This window comes from Rana temporaria, chromosome 10, assembly GCF_905171775.1.
Source record: "Rana temporaria chromosome 10, aRanTem1.1, whole genome shotgun sequence".
In the NCBI taxonomy this organism is placed as follows: Eukaryota; Metazoa; Chordata; class Amphibia; order Anura; family Ranidae; genus Rana; species Rana temporaria.
The window spans coordinates 85,079,522-85,096,386 of NC_053498.1; the positions used below are offsets into that span (position 1 = coordinate 85,079,522).

A 16,865-nucleotide genomic window follows, 5' to 3' on the forward strand; every position below is an offset into this window, starting at 1 on the left:
CAACAAACTTCAAAATGAGCAAGTTTTCAAAATAGTCTGACCGTGTGTACGCTCCATCGGACAAACTTTTTTGGATTTCATCGGACAAAAAGTTCGGTCTGCAAACGGACAAACTTTAAGTCAACAAGGGTCCGATGGTGCCTAGTCCGACCCTGTGTACAGCAAGCAATCTGACTTTTGTGCAAAGTACAAATGCGCATGCTCAGAAGCAAAGACCAGCCGGAAGCGTTTTGTCTGGTAAAACTATCGTTCGTATTTGAAAGAGCACATTCGTGACGTGGCAAGTTCTGAAATCAAGAAAAGCAGCGCACATTCTCTTCTTCTTTATAATGTGATAATACTAAAAGCTGCTTTGCTGGTGATACTGACGGAGTAAAAAAAAATGTTTTTACTTTGGATTAGTGTATTTTGGTTATATAAATCAAACATATTTCTATATTTTTTTGTGGGTCAAGTTAGCACAACCCCATTGCGCAACATGTCTGCTTGACAAACGGACGTTCAGAAACGAACAAAATTGCACGAAACTTAAAATCGCGAATGCACACAGACGAAACCTCTACTAACTCTAGATTAGCACATGCAGGCTATAGGAATTGTTAAATATGTAGAAAATCATTCAATATATTCAGGATATTCAAAAAGTGTAAATACAATTCCAAAATAATTATAGTTCAACAAATTGATAGCAAAATTCTTCAATGAAGGGGAAAGAAACATACTGTCAACAACTAACAAAGATAAAGTCATTGTTAAAATTAACTCTGAATCTGACATTTTTACTGTCTCTTGGGGCTCAGTGTCGCTTTGTTGGGCACATATAATCCAGTACCAGTTATATTGGTTATCAATATGCTGTCCTTTAATTTGCTTGCACACAGCACAAGTTCACAACCACTAGAGCCATAACCTTAGGACAATCCTGTATATTTCTATATTTTCTTCATGGTGGGGGTCACATTGCACTAGTCTGTATTCATGCAGTGTCAAGAACCAAAAGTACATTTTATTAAATCAAGCATTTACCTACTGGCATACATTATCTCTTGATAAGTATACCCTTCGTTTCCTAATATGACTTTGAAAAAATGAACTATGTCAACTGGGTGGAGTTGGGAATCCTTAAAAGAATGTTGCTTTGAAAAAGAGATAATAAGATAAATGAATAAATAATAAATATCTTGGGTATAGTTAAGTTGGGTACACACACACATTTTTTTTTCATCCAACCTAGTAGGCTGAACAAAATAAAAAACTGACAGATCGCCGTTGCATGCATGCCTTTGTGGTGCTTCTCCATTTGCTTGAATGTATAGAGTTTGGCGAGCCTGCATCCAGCCACACATTGGTACATGTTAGGTGAACTTTGCCAAAGGCGCCAAAGAATCGTGACTGTGGTATGTTAACACCCCCATCTGCTACCTATTAAAGCTTAAGGGGGAGTGGTTGGCAGGCGGAAAAACATGTCTCAACTGCGCATTTTTGTCGCCTCCCTTAACCACAATTTTAAACATAGCCTTATAGGCTAGGATAATGAGTGAAAGTGATTGGAGAGGAGAAAAAAGGTGCTTAGCACTATATTGTTCTTGGAAATGGGGTAATTGGCTCCCATTCTCCTGAAATGTACCATAAACCTTGTGCCCTGCTGTCCCAAAGTCCTCGGTATTACAGAGGGACCCTGTAAGCAGATTCCTGGTGCTATTATTGTGAAGAAAGGGCTCTCAAAGTAAACATTAGTTATGTGACTTTGTTTCTGACATCCCCTAAAGAGGAAGTAAACCCTCTTAAAAAAAATCTGGAAAAAAAACCCTACAAGAGAAATGCATAATGAGCTAGTATGCATAGCATACTAGCTCATTATGAATTACTTACCTGAGATCGAAGCCCCCAAAGCGTTCCTCGATCACCTCCTCCACTGCCACCATCTCTCCCGTAGTGAGTTCTAGGTATCACTGCTCCGTCACTGTGACTGGCCAGAGCAGCGATGATGTGGGAGCCGCTAGTGACGGCACGTTTACCTTCACTAACGACATGCTCAGTGTGCCCACGCCGTTGTCTATGGTGCGCATGCGCCGTAGACATCAGTGCTCCTTTTTTGGAAAATATCTCCTTAACCATGTAGGTTAAGGAGATATTTCCATAAGGGGTAACAACCACTTTAACAGCCCAATAAGGAAATATCTCTTTAGCAGAAAGTAGTCTAACGACATACTGGAAGTGATGGTAACATGTAGGTTAAAGTTTTATCCTCACCACTAGGGGAGGCTGTCTTAGCTGGCTTAGGCTACATGCAGATCTTCAATAGAGTAATAAATGCACTGAATATTCTAAAACGCAGACCCTGGAAAGAAACTTAGTGTTATGTTCACTTACCCCTAAAGTCTTTTGAAACATAAAAACAAGAAATATCATATATAATATATTGCAGTTTACCAGTTCTTAGATGAGATGGCAGCCATCACTGTTTGGGATTTTTTTTTCATTTCACCTAGTAATCATGCAAATAACACACTTTATATCCACCTATTTCTTCATTGTATCTATTGAGGGAGCTATCTTTGTCATACAACCTGGATTTCAAATATGTCTGTGTTCACCTCCATTATATGGTGGATTGATGGATATAAAGAAGGACAAGCCTATAGGAAATGACAAGGACACTACATTTCTGCCAAGATCAAGAGGCATTTCCTGAATTTACAGAAAAAGCCCTTATCCTTATTGGCTTCAGCCCAGAGAGCACACAAATTTTCCAACATTCCCATTCGAGAGGAGTTGGTGACTAAGGGTCCTTTCACACGTGCGGACCGTTCGTCCATTTTTTTCATACGTCCGTTTACGGACTGCAATGCTTTCCAATGGGATAGCGTACGTTAGCGGATGAGCATCCGCTAACGTCCGTTAACATCCGTCTCCGTTTAACATCCAATCCGCTAACAACCGTTTTTCATCAAAATATGTAATAAAAAAAAGTTCTAACAAAAAAAAAAACGGATGAAAAAACGCTTGAAAAAATGGATGAAAAACGGATGAAAAACGGATGACAACTGATGAAAAACGGATGTAAAACGGATCAAAAATGGATGAAAAACGGATCAACTGATGATAAAAAACTGATCTAAAAAACGGTCCGCACGTGTGAAAGGACCCTAAATCAACTTCTCCCGAACAGGAACAGCCTTATACTGTATGTATTGAAGTTTGATTGGTCCGTGCTGAACCTGACAAATTTTAATCCATGTATCGCCAGCATTTTACTTTTGAAACTTTTTTGTTTTTTGTTTGTTTCACAAAGTATTACGTTTTTATTGCTGTCTGCATCTCTGCTAGGGAGATTAACCCCTCTTTTATTTCTGATGACTACCGAGTAGGAAAGTGATGGGAAAACCAACCATTTTTAATTTTCTGCAGATCGTATTTCTGTTTCACCTCTTCCCTCAGGCAACACAGGCAACAACAAATACGTGATAGGAGTTTCAGCCACTCCCTACTCTAATCTAAAAAATTGGCTTTACAGACATTTTTATTTTGAATTACGTTAATTCAGACACTGACAGAAACAAGTCACTTCATTGCTGAATTACTACATGTAAAAGTTCCCTTTTATTGGTGAAAATTCCCTTCAGTTCTCATTATGACTTGTGTGCAGTTTATCTTGGCAACTTAGTACTAGGGAAGAACTGTGAGTGGGAAAACATATTTTAGGAAACAGATATTTAATCAGATTCCTGTTTGCATCTTGAGATTTAGGTGATAACTGCATCTCAGAGAGCTAAGATGACAAAATAATGAATACTTATACGAATTCAGCACATTTGTAGTAATTTCTTTTTTTCATTTCCAATCTTATTGCACATAGTACATTAAAGCAACACTATCAAAATAAAACATAACTGCAGAGACTTCTGCATTTGCATAATGAATCATGTATGAGTTCAACTCACAATTTTTACATCAGAATATATTTGTAGTAAAAGAAAAAAATATATATGTTTTATTCTCACTGCATTACCAATACTAATTCTGGGGTCTCCTTCTTTGAAGGTGGCGGAAAACTCCAATCCATTTCTCAACAGGATGTTGAACAGAGAAACCATCACAAGGATATCTTTTAGAAGTAAGGATTCTGAAGATCCCATGGGGTAACGCAATATCCTTTTAACTTGCAGGCACTGGAGCAGAAATATGATCAAAATGAAATGTGTAATATGTTATCAAGTCTGCGGTGGAAATTTGACCTGATCATACAGCAGATTGATAATCTAATTCTGTTTAACAAAATCACTGGAATGGTCTGAGAATACAGTGGGCGCAGAAGGGTAATAATGAGCAGGACAGGCTTAAAGGGTGTGTAAAAACAGCATGAAAACATGAACAATGAAGCAGTAGATTGCCAAGTGTTATTATAGTATGAATAGATGCGTGTATTGTTCTTTACTGCATCCTAAATTGTGTTAAGTATACAATCTCCCTTTTATCTATCTTATTGTTTAGCTAGGCTTGTTCTTCTGCTGTCAGTAAACTGTAAAGCCCTGTACACATGATCAGATATCTGATGGAATCGAATCCGATGGATTTTTTCGTCGGATATCCGATGAAGCTGACTTTCATCAGTCTTGCCTACACACCATCAGTCAAAAATCCGACCGTGCCAAAACGTGTGATGTAAAACACTACGATGTGCTGAGAAAAATGAAGTTCAATGCTTCCGAGCATGCGTCGACTTGATTCTGAGCATGCATGGATTTTTGACCAATAGACTTTCACACAGACGATCGTTTTTTTCTATCCTTTTTTTATCCATAGGAAAAATTTAAAATATGTTCTAGTTTTTTTCACCGATGGAAAACAAACCGATGGGGCCCACACACGATTGGTTTGTCCGATGAAAACAGTCCATCGGTCTGTTTTCATCTGACAAACCGATCGTGTGTACAGGGCTTAACTTGTGGGGGGAGCCTGTAGCATAAATTAATGGAGTTTGTTGTTGAATGGATGATAATAAGACCAGCTTTTAGCAAGTGAGAATCAGAACAGATTTATTTTTTTCAGAATCCAAATCTGTAGTAGCCATGTTGTTGACTGCAGATTATTGTAATGAAACATAAAAATGCACAAATCATTTTTTCTTTTGTATATAATTTTCCTAAAAGAGGAGAAATGTAGACCTAATTCCAGTGCCCACTAAGTGACCCACACATGGCAACGCCTAAAGTCCGATGGGAGCTTTTTAACGGATATTCCGACCGTGTGTCTACCCCGTCGGAAATTCCAACGGACTTAGATAGAAAACATGTTCTCTATTTTTCAGACGGAAAAATATCCGTTCGTCTGTATGGAATTCCAACGGGAAAAAAAAACACGAATGCTCGGAAATAGTTTGACGCATGCTCGGAAGCATTAAACTTCATTTTTCTCGGCTCGTCGCAGTGTTGTACGTCACCGCGTTCTTGCCGGTCGAAATTTGGTGTGACCGTGTGTATGCAAGCCACGCTTGAGCGGAATTCCGTCGGAAAAAACATCCGATTTTTTTCCAACAGAAAATCTGTTCGTGCGTACGTGGCATAAGAAGTTCCTATGCTTAATGCTCAAATCCACATTCCATGTTAAAAGCTGAATCTTTCATTTAACATTTAGCCTGTGCCTGCCCATTAATTTACACTGCTTCTCCCAGTGGGTTCCCACTGCTAAGCGTGTGCATTTGGAGTGTAGCTGGAACACTGCCCAATTAACACATCCATACCCAGTATGTATAAGCCTGTATGCTGACTCTCACAATAAAGTAATAATTGGAGGTAAATAACAATATACTTATTAACTGCCATGAACATTTTCGGTTAATGAGGGCATTTTATAGCAAAAGGGTCGGCCTTACTATTAAAATTGTATTTATTTTGCATAGGATACTGGACACAGCATTAGCAGAGCATTGTAAGAGCAGTAAACTGCAATAGGAACCTAAAGTAGTAAACATTGTATTTGTAAAGGGAAATTTTAATGTTTTTTGGAGAATTAAATTTATGTTGTTTTTTTAATTTATATTTATGTTTTACAATCTTTGTTTTAGAAATAGACATGTAATGCACACCAAAGGATTCCAATCATACTATGGATTAGGTAGCACAGCAGAATGTTGCCTGCAGGGCTGAACGAGAAAAAAACTGACAGTTTAGGAGGAGCTGATGTACTAATTATCCGATGTTAGCACAGCAATCTCCCCTGCTATTATATTGTGTTCTGACAGGGGGGCGGCCGGGAACCAATTGGCTTTGACAGAAGCTGGCCAAACTCCGGTACACAAGTTATATTGAACCGGCCGATGCCGCCCGTAATTTGGCCCATGTGTACTAGGCTTAAAGGGGTTGTAAAGGTAAATGTTTTTTCACCTATGCATCCTATGCATTAAGGTGAAAAAAGATCCGACAGTACCGGCCCCCCCCCTCACCCCTGTTTTACTTACCTCACCCCTCGAAAGTCCCGCGCGCGTCCTCGTGATCCTCTTCGGTTTCCAGGCTGGCCGTTGATTGGCTAGGCTGGACAGATTGATATCAGCGCAGCCATTGGCTGGCGCTGCTGTCAATCACATCCGATGACGCGTGCGCCGGGGGCGGGGCCGAGTGATACAGTAGGCGGCTATGCCTGCCGCTGTATCACGGGAGCGCGCCCGCAAAAGCTTTCCACCATGCGAGCTCGCTCGCATGAAGGTGGAAAGCTTTTGCGAGGAGGAGCCGAGACAGCCACCGAGGGACCCCAGAAGGCAGGATTCAGGGACACTCTGTGCAAAACGAGCTGCACAGTGGAGGTAAGTATAACATGTGTGTTATTTAAAAAAAAAAAAAAGCTGTCAAATAAGAAATGAGTCCTCATAATGACTCATTTGGTTCTGTATGTCAATTGTGGCTTCAGATACTGATCAATATGAACATTTGTTTTGTTAAATAGGCCATTTGGAGATAACACTTCAATACATAAAAATGAGTCTGAAGCTCTTTGTGCTGGTTGGATCAAATATATTTTTAAAATATGTAATTTGCATACCTAACCATAATAAAGAAAGAAATAAAATATGTACCAAACCACTATACAGGCACTGTAACTTTCTGTTTGGTGTCAGTAATTGTCATTCTTGCTTGTTTATAGTGATGTTAAAGAACACTACTCTGCACTATAGAGTCTTGGGGGGGGGGTTTTACTAAAGAAAAATCTACTTTGACCTACAAGTGCACTGCAAGTGCACTTGGAAGTGCAGACGCTGTAGATCTGAGGGGGACATGCAAGAAAAAAAAATAGCATTGTAGCTTGCACATAATTAAATGATAAAATCAGCAGAGCTTCCCCTCATTTCAGATCTTCCCCTCAGATCTACAGCGACTGCACTTCCAAGTGCATTTGCAGTGCACTTGTAGAGAAAAGTTGATTTGCCTTTAGTAAATCAACCCCTTGGTGTAGAAAATAACTGTTGATAAATTAGATTATCTACAGATAGGGTAGATAATTATTGAATCCATGTCTAATATAACAGAGACATAGCCTACGGACTTGCAGAGTGAAAAGAGCATATTATATGTCAATCATTCTGCCATAAATGTCTACATCTGGAAGGATTTTGCTGCCAACATAACATAATTAAATTAGCTGGTAATCTATGTCAGCTCTTTATTTATACAGTTAATAATGCAATGCAAAGCACACTGATAGAAACCCTTATCCAAAATCAACCTATCATGGAGTAAATACCTGTCTAGTAAATGTTACCTTTAGATATGTTTCTGCACATATAAAGAAGCTGTGACAAAGACATTATGAAACTCAAAGCAAGGGTTTAGAATATTACTGCAATAATATAATGTTTTTCAGAAATAGTAATATCAGTGAACCAGTGATTAGGAAGAGACAATGTGCAATATTAAGAACCCATAAATAAACAACATCCAGAGCAGAACTAAAGTACATATTACAAGCTAATACATTCTATGACACTATTGCTAATATAAGTCAACAGGCAGTACTTCAGCAATATAATCTAATACAATGCAAACATCTTCAACAATATTAACTAAGCACATTTTTCTTGACCCTGCACATTGCCTATTATCTAAAAGAACACAGAAAGCTTGTAATGACAATTTTGGCCCTAGTATAAACTATCTCACTACTTTGGGTTGTTGCTTGAGGCTAATGCCCTGTACACACGATAGGTTAGTCTGATGAAAACGATCTAATGTATTTTTCCATCAGTTATCCGATGAAGCTGACTGATGATCAGTTGTGCCTACACACCATCAGTTAAAAAACCGATCGTGTCAGAACACGGTGACGTAAAACACAATGACGTGCTGAAAAAAATTAAGTTCAATGCTTCCAAGCATGCGTCGACTTGATTCTGAGCATGCATGGATTTTTAACCGATGGAGGTACCTACAGACGATCGTTTTTTTCTATAGGTTTTTTATCCATCAGATAATTTTAAAACAAGTTCCTATTTTTTTAACCTATGGATAAATAACTGATGGGGCCCACACACGATCGGTTTGGTCTGATGAAAATGGTCCATCAGTTTTCATCAGACTAACCTATCGTGTGTACGCAGCATAAGTCTCTCCTTTTCAATGATCGTATGTGTGGATCATGCATAGTTTCTAGAGAGATTGGTTCATAGATGTTGTTCCCCCCAATAGTCCATTGATTCTACCTACACACATAGGGCCAAATCCACAAAAGGGATACGACGGCGTAATTGCTGTAACGCCGTTGTATCCCTGTTCCTAACTATGGAACTGATCCACAGAATCAGTTTTCCACAGTTAGGCAGAAGATCCCGCATGTGTAAGGGACTTACACTGCCGGATCTTAGGATGCAGTACCGCAACCGCCGCTGGGGGCATTTCGTGTCGAAATGCCGCCTAGGATATGCAAATTAGCACTTACCTTACCTATCTTTTTTTTTTCCCGACGCAACTTTATTGACCCGTCGCAATCCACAAAGCTCGGCGTAACGTAATTTCGCGTTATGCACGTCGGGAAAATGACGTCACGAGCATGCACAGTACGGCCGGCACGGGAGCGCGCCTAATTTAAATGGGAATCGCCCCCATTTGAATAGGACGGCGGAATTTAAGTTACACAGCCCAAAATTTCTAGGTAAGTGCTTTGTGGATCGGGCACTTAGGTAGAAATTTTAAGGCAGTGTAACTTAAATGGAAAAAATTAAGTTAGGCACGATCTTTGTGGATTTGGCCCATAGTAACTTACTGAAGGAAAACAGACTTGTAAATTTGCAATGTGAACGTTCATTGTTTTTTTGAATACAGTAAGGTGAAGCTGTGTTCACTGCAGTCATCCAATCATATGAAAGTGTAAGATTACCACCAAAGGAGCCACTGAATTGTTTTGTGATTTCTCTGCACACCAGAAGATGACACACCTCACTCACCCAAAACTAACCAACACACCTTGAGGTACTTTGTATTTCAATGAATTTATTAGGCCAAGTATAGCCTAAAAGTAGAGGGGATTACCAAGTGTACTTATACAAACAATCATTAAGACAGTAACATTATTCTGAGAACTAAACTGCATTTACCTAGCAACAGTATATAAAGACAGACCTAAATTGTTCTAACAGTCCCAATTTTATCCCCTGGCTAGTGATTGATTAAAAAAAAAATGGCAAGCAAGCTGGGACCTTTAAAGAAGATAATGTTGTCCAGCTACACAAACACTTCAATAAGGTTCATGTCACCAACATTTAAGAAAACCCAAAGGGTTGGCGCTGCGCTAAAAAATTTGTTATGATAAAAAATTGTGATAAGTGATGTTATGAACAAACAAAGAAAAAGTATATAGCAGCTAGCACTAAAATGTGTACAACAAATTAACAAGCATAAATGTAAAAAGCAGTGCAGCGCTAATATTAGTGATAAAATGCTTATATGCAATTAAGTAATAGCAGTGAAACCAAAAGAAAAAAAATTGCTCTTTGAAAAGAGACCAAATGAGTAAAATAAATAAAATGAATATGTGATGGAAAAGACAGCAAAGTCCGTTTAGAAACCCAATCTTAAAAAAATGTGTCTCAATCAAGTGAAAAAGAGTCCTTAATTAGCAAAATGTGATGAGATCTTGATTGCTGTGAAAAAGGTGTTCACCCATGCAGTTTGTGAAAAGAGGATTGGCCGCTTACCAGAGGTAAAGACTGTTTTCCACCAGTCTTATGAAGCCTATGGGAAGTCTGGTCTCCCAATACCTTTTCTGCAAAGTTAAACCTCAGTAATCGCTCCGGATATCATAAATTGGAATAAAAGAAACTGTCCCCGATGTAAAGTGTTCTGTTCACCCTTAACATTTTTTGCACATTCAATGGCTCTTTTGCAGGAATTCTGTTGTGACCATTCCCTATGAATACAGGATATGTCCCGAGATCTTGTTGGATCACATGGAGTTAAGGAGCCAAGCATGAGTGAGAGCTTGCATATGAAGGTGTTGCCAGAGAGACACCTAGACACCAAGTGTCTAGGTGTATTCATAGGGAATGGTCACAACAGAATTCCTGCAAAAGAGCCATTGAATGTGCAAAAAATGTTAAGGGTGAACAGAACACTTTACATCGGGGACAGTTTCTTTTATTCCAATTTATGATATCCGGAGCGATTACTGAGGTTTAACTTTGCAGAAAAGGTATTGGGAGACCAGACTTCCCATAGGCTTCATAAGACTGGTGGAAAACAGTCTTTACCTCTGGTAAGCGGCCAATCCTCTTTTCACAAACTGCATGGGTGAACACCTTTTTCACAGCAATCAAGATCTCATCACATTTTGCTAATTAAGGACTCTTTTTCACTTGATTGAGACACATTTTTTTAAGATTGGGTTTCTAAACGGACTTTGCTGTCTTTTCCATCACATATTCATTTTATTTATTTTACTCATTTGGTCTCTTTTCAAAGAGCAATTTTTTTTCTTTTGGTTTCACTGCTATTACTTAATTGCATATAAGCATTTTATCACTAATATTAGCGCTGCACTGCTTTTTACATTCATGTCACCAACAGTTTGCTTCATCAAATGCTGGAATCTTGCAGGAGCTGGCGTTAGACCTTGTGGCATCTGAATAAACTCAAAGAACCCCACAAGGAAGATAAAAGTGTTTTTCTCCCAATCGTCAGGTTGCATGGGGATCTGATGATACCCCCTTTTTAGGTCCAACACACTGAACCATTTGGCCCTTGATAGACATTGCACAGTATCTTCTATTCAAGTGATTTACTCATATGGGATGGTTCTTTTGTTTAGGGTGAAATAGTCTAGGCACAATCTCTGTGATCCATTTTCTTCCTCACCACCACAATTGTAGCTGTTTAGTTGCTTTTGGATTCCCATATGATTCTTGTCCCCTTCAACACCTCAGTCTGTTCTCTGAGGTCCTCTAGGTTTGCTAATGGGCTTTCCTGAGACCTTTCTAAAATGGTTTGTCCTCTGACAGATGAATGTAATGCTGAGCACTTTTTGTGCATCCTATGTTAAACTTGTTTTTAGAGAAAAAAAAATTCCAGTTTAGAAGCTGTGCTTTGGCCACTTTTTTGGCTTTTGGTCCTTGAATAACTCTTCTGTGGCTCATTTCAACAAGACATGTGGTACAAGGGGCGTAGCTGGGTTCACATGTCCTATCATCATTTGAGCCCGAAGCTTTACTGGAGAATCTTTTCCAAACTTGAATCTTTACTCTATAGCGCACCCTCAAATATAATGTAAGGACTGGGTTGATCCCAATTCAATTTGACCACAAACATAATTTCGCTTGGGTGCAAAACCTTTTCCATCTTGTCCAACTTCCATAGCTGTACCACTTCAGCTGGAGTCTTCTGCTCTTGATCCCAACATTGGTACACTGATCGCAGCATGGGGAGTGAGTAACTGTTGGACCAAGTCAGTGTTCGTAACCACTATTATTGAACTCCAGTTAGCCCCTGAAGGTCAGGGATACAGAATGGCTAATGTGTCAGAAGTCTATGGCTGTACTACCATAGGGAGACTGAAATAAAATTTGATTGGAAGGTAACCATCATGGGGGAACTCCTTAGTCCCTACACACTACATCTCTAGATCTTTTAACTTTTGCAGGGGCAAGTGTGTCAGGTGTTTGCTATAGAAGTCATGGTAGATCTAGGTCACTTAAGCCCAAGTCCAGTAGGGTCTTTGTGTATACACTTTCCACTTGAATAGGGAGAGAAGGGCCCACCAGCTTATTAGGGAACTTGCTTAGAAGAAAATTAAGTGACTTTATTTCCGCTGCTTGTGTTCAAACCCGCCTTTTGGTCCAACAGTGGGTTTGTTGCAATCTAGGCTGACAGTTTTGGGTTAGGTGTGCTCTGATCTATCATGAGCTGATGTCTGAGGGCAATTTGGGCAGTCTAATTGAGGCTTTAGATGAGGCCTGACACAAAGGTTTGGGCCTTACCCGACTTTATTTTGAATGTGGGAATTGGAACAAGCTGATTTAGTTTGACACCCGGTCAGCTCCCTCAAAAGGGCCCTTTTCCACCTGCTTGTTCTCTCTGTGATCTTTATGACCTGGTATAGTCACGGTGGTAGTGACCAATGCCCTCACACTTATAGCAGACCACTAATCTGGATCACTTTTCAATGGAAGCATTCTGTAGTGCCTCCCTGAGTAGGTCTTGATGATGCATTCCTCCCTAAAGGAGGAATCCTAGCAGACATCAGAGTCATCAGCTCCATCATCTGGGATATCTGTGTCTATAAAGTGGCCTTAAACAGAGCCTCCCTCTGGAATAATCTTAATCAATTTTGGGTAAGTTACAGATCAAAGTCTTGCTCGCATCGCTTGGCTGCTACATGCCTTCTTTCAGATTGATCTGATGTAGAATATTGTCCAGCCGCATAACATAGGTGGACAACTCCTCTACCTCATTTTGATAGGTGTGTGAGAATATGTAAACCATTTTGGAACAGTCTTCCACTTTCCCATAAATCTCCAGCAAGGCTTCTAAACCCTCAGAAGCTGTGCAGCCTAGCTTGTTTCTTTTTAAGTTCCATACAATGTCAGAAGAAGTAGTTCTCAGATTCTTGATCATCCTCTGTATCTTGATTGTGACAGTAACTTCCCACAGCCTTGGACACCTGATTTATCCAAGTCTCAAAATCTTCTTCCCCTGATTCCCCTGAAGTCACTGGGACTTTTCCAGAATATAACTAATTGTTGGATGCTACTGCATCCTGAACTAGGGTTTCTAGTAGCATTCCCATATTGGTGAAGAATGAGACATAGAGGAACCTTAAGGATGGGGTGAGAGCAATAGCTTGTATTTCTGAATTTGATTGTATGGATCATGGTGGCTTGGCTGATAGAGACAGTCGTCACTCTTTTTTTCTCTCAGTTCCAAACTCAATTCCCAGCTGGGCCCCCACATGTAGCGCTATCCATAGAGGAGCCACTGAATTGTTTTGTGATTTCTCTGCACACCTCACTCACCTAGCATTTACTGACACACAATCAATAAGAAAAATAACGTTGGTCTAATACAGTGTTTCTCAACCTTTTTTCAGTTAAGGCACCCTTTAAAAGTATGCAAAATGTTAAGTCACCCCATTCTAAAATGTAAAAAAAAATGAAACCAATAGTTTTACAGCAACATCAGCACACGTAGGACACCCAACATTAGAGGTGATATATTCTTACAAAGCAAACATACCTTTACACACTTGTACTGACTAGTACAGTACAACCTTGGTTTGAGAGCGTTTTGCAAGACAAGCAACATTTTTAAATACATTTTGACTTAATATACAAGCAATGTCTTGATATAAGTATAAAATAGAAGAGAGGCACCTCTAAGTGTAGCAATATGGTTACATTTAATGAAGGTACAACATTTAGAAACTGACATGGTTGATGATTAAAACAGTCACATCTAAGTATGCAGGCATCCAGGGTAAAGCTGTCCACATAGACCATTCTTTTCACCGCCATTGATGTTGTCCTTTCCACGAGCGGTTCAAGCCTCGCTTTCAGATCACTCTACTGGAGGGTAGTTATGATTGCAGACTGATAGCGGTGAGAGCCGGCGGTAAAGAGGATGGTCTATGTGGATCGCTTTACCTCGGATGCCTGCATACTTATGCCTCGTACACACGATTACGATACCCGAAGAGAAAACTGCGATGTGAGCGAATTCTGACCATGTGTACAATCCATCGCACTTTTTCCGTGAGAATTTCTGCCAATAAAAGATTGAGAGCAGTATCTCAATTTTCGTGACAGGAAAAATTCCTATCGCGAATCGCGATCGTCTGTATGCAATTACGACGCGAAAAAACCCATGCATGCTCAGAATCAAGCAGAAGAGCCGAACTGTCTATTGAACTTCATTGATCTCAGCTTGTCATACGTGTTGTACGTCACCACGTTCTTGAAGGTCGGAATTTCATCCAAGATTAGTGTGACCGTGTATGCAAGACAAAGTTTTGCCGTTTTCCTGCCGAAAAAAAAACTTGGTTTTCTTGTGGGAAATCGTGATTGTATGTATGAGGCATTAGATGTGCCTCTTTTAATCATCAACCATGTGAGTTGCTAAATGTTGTACCTTCATTAAATGTAATCATATTGCTACACTCTCTTCTCTTTTATACTCTGTAGCTCCTGCTGGATTTTGCTTCTAATCCTCTTGGGGAGGCTTCCATTTGTGGATGGACATTTTATGGTTACACAACTTTTCACATTGCTATAATCTTTTTATATGGATTATAAACTGAAAAACCTATGAATAAATGGTTGTGGAACGAATCATTTGAGTTTCCAATATTCCTCATGGGAAAATTTGCTTCCGGAACGAATTATGCTCGCAATCCAAGGTTTTACTGTATTCCAATGTTTCTCTTCTGCCTCAGTTTCTCTCTCCCTCAGCCAATGTGATCTGGGTGCTGATGGAGAGAGGCAGGGGAGGGACAAATAAGGATGCTGTGCAGGTGCCCAACATCCTCCTTCTCAACCAATGTCCTCATTGGTTGTTAGGACACTGGCAGTTAGAAGATTGTAATGATGCATAATTAAAACCTGTGGCTTTGTGTAACTAAAAGCCTTGATTCACCCACTGGCTTCTTAAAAATGTTGGCATTATGCCAAGGCACTCCTGAAGAAACCTGAAGACACCCTAGTTGAAAAACATTGCTCTAATAGTTAGGGTTAGGTGACTGGAATATTCTAATAGTAATTAACAGAAGTGAACTGCATTTACCTATCAACAGTAAATAAAGACAGTCTTAACTTGCTATAATAGTCCTGGTTTTATCCCATTGGCCAGTGATTTATAAAAAAAGTTGTCCGGCAAAGTTGGTGCCCTTGAAGAAAGCACAACAGTTCCCAGTAGACAAAATATGAACTTGTACAATTTTAGTCTCTTACCAAACCCAGGGCACACCCTTCTGGGTCTGTCTGTGAAAGTAGGTACCTGTCAAACCTAGGTACTAGGATGAGCCGAACACCCCCCAGTTCGGTTCGCACCAGAACATGCGAACAGACAAAAAATTTGTTCGAACACGTGAACACCGTTAAAGTCTATGGGACACAAACATGAAAAATCAAAAGTGCTCATTTTAAAGGTTAATATGCAAGTTAGTGTCATAAAAAGTGTTTGGGGACCCGGGTCCTGCCCCAGAGGACATGTATCAATGCAAAAAAAAGTTTTAAAAGCGGACGTTTTTTTTGGGAGCAGTGATTTTAATAATGCTTAAAGTGAAACAATAAAAGTGAAATATTCCTTTAAATTTCGTACCTGGGGGGTGTTTAAAGTATGGATGTAAAGTAGCGCATGTTTCCCATATTTAGAATTGTCCCTGCACAAAGTGTCATTTCTGAAGGAAAAAAAGTCATTTAAAACTACTCCCGGCTATTCATGAATTGTCGGTCTGGGCAATACAGAGAAAAGTAATTGAAAAAAATGACAGGGGCCCTGCCATTTTTTTCAATGACTTTTATCTGTATTGCCGGGACCTGACAATTCATTAATAGCGTGAGTAGTTTTAAATTACTTTTTTTTCCTTCAAAAATGACATTTTGTGCAGGGAACCAAAATAAAAAAAAACTGACATGCCAGAGGGGATGGGGTCACGTGTGACACCATGGGGAAGCCGCCGAAAACCCCCGTACTTCAGAATGGGGAGGGGTCACTCGTCCTTGGGTTTAAAAGAAAATGTCACACGGCTCACGTGGCATTTGCCCGGGAGCCTTCTATAGAGTAGGCTGTATCGTTCGTAGTGGCGGGTAGCGACGAGTAGCAGCGGGTAGAGCAGGTCTGAATTGTGAAAGGATTTACATCGCTGGAATTCTTTTTATTATTATTTGAAGGAAGGAATTATTTTCCCAAGCTGTCTGTGTGTTTTTTACTCTTTTTGAAGTTTTTGGGGGTGAAATGGTAGAGGTACAATGTACCCCATTACCAATTCACATAGGGGGGGCAGAATCTGGGGGTCTTCCAGATTACGATAAGCCCCCGCCCGTAGACCCCCCACAACCACCGGGCAAGGGTTGCGGGGATGAGGCCCTTGTCCCTATCAACATCCTCCCCATGTTGAGGGCATGTGCCTGGTACGGTTCAGGAGGGGGGGCGCTCTCTCATCCCCCCTCGTTTCCTGCAGCCTGCCAGGTTGCGTGCTTGGATAAAGGGTCTGGTATGAATTTTTGGGGGGATCCCACGCCATTTTTTTCAGGGCGGAGTTCCCCTTTAAATCCATACCAGACTTGAAGTGTCTGGTATGTATTTTTTGGGGGAACCCCACATCATTTTTTTAAAAATTACGCTGGGTTACCCCCCTAATACAGATAAAAGTAATTGAAAAAATGGCAGGGG

General features: G+C 40.0%; 1 protein-coding gene across 2 annotated transcripts in view; it reads left to right on the forward strand.

Annotated features, from left to right (window-relative positions):
• Nucleotides 1–16,865, forward strand: part of LOC120915267 (carbonic anhydrase-related protein 10-like) — a 519,204-nt gene that overhangs the window by 440,007 nt on the left and 62,332 nt on the right. For both annotated transcript variants that reach the window (XM_040325646.1, XM_040325644.1), the window contains one exon: nt 4,045–4,117. In XM_040325646.1, the coding sequence (XP_040181580.1) occupies nt 4,045–4,117 (73 nt within the window). The remainder of the gene's footprint in view (nt 1–4,044; nt 4,118–16,865) is intronic.